This window comes from Portunus trituberculatus, chromosome 46 (genome assembly GCF_017591435.1).
Source record: "Portunus trituberculatus isolate SZX2019 chromosome 46, ASM1759143v1, whole genome shotgun sequence".
NCBI lineage: Eukaryota > Metazoa > Arthropoda > Malacostraca > Decapoda > Portunidae > Portunus > Portunus trituberculatus.
This window is the reverse complement of record NC_059300.1, coordinates 17,779,639-17,784,638: the sequence shown is the minus strand read 5'-3', so window position 1 is coordinate 17,784,638 and position 5,000 is coordinate 17,779,639. Positions and strand designations below refer to the sequence as shown.

Below are 5,000 nucleotides of genomic sequence, written 5' to 3'. Positions count from 1 at the left end.
CTCTCTCTCTCTCTCACACACACACACACACACACACACACACACACACACACACACACCGCTTCCTAAAGCCACACAAACACCTGACGAAGACGACGTTACTGACCGGAGACACACCACTTTAACTTCTTTTTATGTGCTTTTTTTTTATTTATTTATCTCTTTATTGGGGAGAAAGTGTTCGAAGGTGTGTGTGTGTGTGTGTGTGTGTGTGTGTGTGTGTGTGTGAGTTTGTGTTTGAGTGTTCCCTTCCCTTTACGCGATTTCAACCGTATCTTTTATTGTTAATTATCATTTAGCTTATTTCGCAATCATATCAAGAGCTATGTTTGACTCTCTCTCTCTCTCTCTCTCTCTCTCTCTCTCTCTCTCTCTCTCTCTCTCTCTCTCTTCCTTATTAACGACCAAATGTTACTAATTTTATACCAAACCCTTAATTGTTCATCTTTTATCGTTCCTGGTGCTATCATTGGTGTAAAGACTTAGGTGAAGCCAGTGCCGGTCAAACGAGTGAGTATAAACACCAGCAAGCGTGCTAATTGATGTCAGTCACTCAGCTAGCAAGGCTGTCATGATGCAGGGAAGGCTTGCTGTGTGTGTGCTTGTTATATATATTTGTGTGTGTATTTTACGTTTACCTACTTTTTTGTGGTGTTACACACACACACACACACACACACACACACACACACACACACACACACAGAGAGAGAGAGAGAGAGAGAGAGAGAGAGAGAGAGAGAGAGAAATTCCGGTACAAAGGAAAAATAATAGAAATATTATTCGTGAATGTTTGAAAAATTAAATTAATGTATCTTAGAAAGGCACGTTATAAGAAAGTCAGAAGGAAAAACTCATTCGCCATAAGTTGTTATGAAAGAAAAAAAAATGTACATAAAACTAAACACGTTCACACCACGCGCATTTTTTTTTTTACGACTGACTGAATGTATAAACAGAACAAGGCAAACATTTAACCGTAACACATCTTTTTTTTTTTTTTGTACCAGAAAAAAAAAAATAAAAGAAAGTTGCGTGTGTTATGAATGCGCCGAAACAAACATATACACACACTAAAAAAGTTAGCGTTTTCTATTCGTGTGTTTGGAAGCGAGAATGTTTTTCCTGGAGCAATGAGTGGTCTTTCTGCTGGCCTTCATCCTGCTGACTGGTCCTCCCTGCCCACCCCACAGCCCCTTGCCTTGCTTGCTACCCTGCCTTTGTTATGCTCGCCTGGCCCTTAACCCTGCACGCCCGCCTCTGCTCTCATCCTGCCTGCTCCGCGCGGCTCGGCTTCCCAAAAATAAAGGGATACTTACCATAATGTATCGCCTTATCTCCATTTTGAAATTTATAATTTCCACAAAATTTCACATGGTCAAGTTGATTCCTTGAATTGTTGCATTGTCCCAGCTCTTTCCATTCCCGGAGAGCCGAAAATTAACATAAACTTATCAATTTTATGCATCCCTTTTTAATCATAAATATTGTTACAATTTTAACGCGACTAACTGATGTACATAACACTCACTGTTAGCATTATGCAGAAAGTGAAACTGAATACCTTGTTAGGGAAATATGAGTCACTGTAATTCAAAACTTTCCCACTCACAGCTACCGATGAAATGCGAGGGAACTATCTCATATTCAAGCTATAATGAAGGTTCATATTACATGCCCAGTAATATCAACCGTCCCACTTGCAGACACACTCACTCACACCTCGTGCTTACTACACTATTTTTTTTCCAGCAGATTATACACTAAAAAAAATCAATTAACGCACATACGACGCAGTGTAAGCAAATTTGGGAGTACTGTCACTCAAAATTGGCTCAGATATTTTACTTTAGATGGAAAAAAAAAGTGAACCACAGAGTTTGCGAGATGGTTTCAAGAGGTGTAGTTAAAATCATGCACTATGATCTTTTTGCTTATTATTATAATGGAGCATATTGTCCATAACAAAAAGGAAACAAGAACCTTTATTTCTTTTATTCATTTAGTTACGTTTTTCCCATACTAAACATTTCTACTTTTTTCCACATTTCAGAATTCCGTTTTTTTTTTTTTCTTCTTTATCCCCCAAAGTTGAACATTTTATTTTTATCCTAATTAACCACAATTACACCTGCTTTTACAAATCAAAATATATTATCCTATTTTTTTCAGTTAATTCACTTCTTACTTACTCAAACTCATAATTTTATCTTTGTTTTCCCTTAGATACTGCCACGTGTAGGCCTGATGGCTTCCAACAGCTTTTCTTATTTCCTTTTTGTTATTGTGTTTTAAATCACAAAGTCCATTTAATAGCAAATTCCCTCAACCATACCAGACGCCATTCTCACACAGTCCAACAAACAAGCACACAGTCTCCTCGTGGCCACATCTGACTGCCTGCACACAATGTTTTCCCTCCTCGCAAAAGTATAAGAACATTTGCCGTAAACCTCAGGATATACACCCCGCCCCAGCTGACCGCGGGCCGGGAATGGCAGGCTTGGCGTGTTATCCCTGCCACTGAGGCTTCCCAAGGATGCCGCGAGGAATGTGCTGGTGCTGGTGTTAGTGTGTCCGCATCTATAAATGTTCCTGGGCTGGTGTGATGCAAACTGTCGCTAGCCTGTGTTGTAATGTCTTGGCTTGAATGCACACACACACACACACACACACACACACACACACACACACACACACACACACACACACACACACACACACTCACACACATTTTTATGTTGATATAATGAATACCAAATTAATACCAAAGAAAACTTGCCGCCTCTCTACCCCAACCACACTAATTACAACAAAATGCATGCCGCAGGAAAACGACAAAAATATAAGAGATATCATTATTTCATTTAGTATTCAACTGAAAACACACAATTCATTAATTCTACACACACACACACACACAAACACTACCACCACCACCACCACCACCATCACCATCACTGCCGCAAAACGAGAGAGCCAGAACACTCACTCTTCTTTTCCCTTAATGAACAATGAAAAAGACAACAAAACCAACACAAAAAAGGAAAAACAATCTAACCACTCATCGCTCTAGCAATATTTACCTATAGCTAAATGAACTGCCTAATATACTACCATGCCTTATATTTTGGACACGGCAGAACCAAATACCCTCAACACTTCACCCCTAAGTAACCCCCTCCCGTACCACCACCCTGTACTACCTCACACCCTCACCTCCCTCACCAGCAGTAGTGCACACCCCCTAAGCCTCGCACAGAGCATCCAAACCCTCACCGGGCTTCCTTATATGTTAGTACTGGCTCGAGATGCACAGGTACTTTTACGCTAATTGTCTGAGCTTTTTTTTTTTTTTTTTAAGGATCTGATATGGAATTAATGTATTAGTGATTGAGTAAAGTATATAAATTCTTAATTCACTGATAAAGAGGAAAAATAATAATGCATTGGTGATTGAATAAATGTATTATAATTATGCTTACAGAGAAATCAATGCATTGAAAATTAAATAAATGGGGCATACGTAAAGTCCATTCCAGCCTGATCCAGAGAGTGGAACTAAGAGCAATTCATTCAGTAAAAGCCAATTAAGAATGTGGACTGCAAAATCTGGGCTTAATGATTTTGTGCGGCTGGGAACAATTTCTATTATGCCTTACTTATGGGATGACACTGCACTTTGTGGCTATTACTGGAATCGTAATGAAAAGTTAAGCACCGAATGACATTGCAATATTTCAGCCATAAAGATAAGAAAGAAGTATTCATCTGCTATTCATATCACTGGTAACAGCCATTGCGACTTCAGAGCAGAATTAATTTTCAGAAAAATTTTTACTTTCTCTTGGATAATTTTTGTTCGATTCCTTTTGAGAACGGTTTAAAGATTTATTTTCCTTGTCTATGCTCACTTTCCTAATACATGAAAAAATACAAAGACAAAACAAAGGAAAACTTATACAATTAGTAAGATTTCTTTCTAAACTGCTGATACCTTTAACGACATGTAATTGAAAAAACTGCCCTTAAGACTAAAAAAAAAAAAAACTAATGCAAATACATAGAAAAGTAAAATAACAAAAGTGCCTGTGTATTGATAACCATTTACCCTCCATCGTCCTCATTCTCCTTCCCCTCTCCTCTCTATCTATCCTTGTACACCTTCCTTCCTCCCTTCTCTAATCACATCCCATTTCCAATCACCACACACCCTTCCCTCCGTTCCTCATTGTTGTATTTGCTGTGGCTTAGTGTTGATGAAGCTAATTCAGTGTCAGTCAGCCAGTCAGTCAGTTAGTCAGTCAGTCAAGTCAGTCAGTCAGCCAGTCAGTCAAGTCACAATCTAGCTCACCTCTGTCTGCCCTGTTTGCCTCATGTGTTTGTGTGTGTTTTCATTTTGTTATTTTTCTCCTCTTTTCTCTCTCTTTTGCAGGGAAACCACTCTTTGATGAAGGAGAAATGTGCCCTCACTAAAGCAGGACTAAAGTAAGGAGGGAGTACCGGATTCTTTACCTTAACGTTGGTTCACTTAAGGCCGTGACGCTCCCCTGGATACGTGACGCTGTCTTGCAAGAGAGAGAGAGAGAGAGAGAGAGAGAGAGAGAGAGAGAGAGAGAGAGAGAGAGAGAGAGAGAGAGAGAGAGAGAGAGAGAGAGAGAGAGAGAGAGAGAGAGAGAGAGAGAGAGAGAGAGAGAGAGAGAGAGAGAGAGAGAGAGAGAGAGAGAGAGAGAGAGAGAGAGAGAGAGAGAGAGAGAGAGAGAGAGAGAGAGAGAGAGAGAGAGAGAGAGAGAGAGAGAGAGAGAGAGAGAGAGAGAGAGAGAGAGAGAGAGAGAGAGAGAGAGAGAGAGAGAGAGAGAGAGAGAGAGAGAGAGAGAGAGAGAGAGAGAGAGAGAGAGAGAGAGAGAGAGAGAGAGAGAGAGAGAGAGAGAGAGAGAGAGAGAGAGAGAGAGAGAGAGAGAGAGAGAGAGAGAGAGAGAGAGAGAGACAGACAGACAGAC

General features: G+C 40.1%; 1 protein-coding gene across 11 annotated transcripts in view; it reads left to right on the top strand.

Moving 5' to 3' along the window:
• Window positions 1-5,000, top strand: part of LOC123519824 — a 248,780-nt gene that overhangs the window by 233,417 nt on the left and 10,363 nt on the right. For 4 of the 11 annotated variants that reach the window (XR_006679105.1, XM_045281346.1, XM_045281343.1 and 1 more), the window contains one exon: window positions 4,436-4,488. The exons of the other annotated variants lie outside the window; for them this stretch is intronic. Coding sequence is in view for 3 of the 4 variants with exons in the window: in XM_045281343.1 (XP_045137278.1) it covers window positions 4,436-4,476 (41 nt within the window). In the remaining variant the exon portion in view is untranslated. Of the gene's footprint in view, window positions 1-4,435; window positions 4,489-5,000 lie in introns of those variants that run through there. 11 annotated transcript variants of the gene reach the window in all.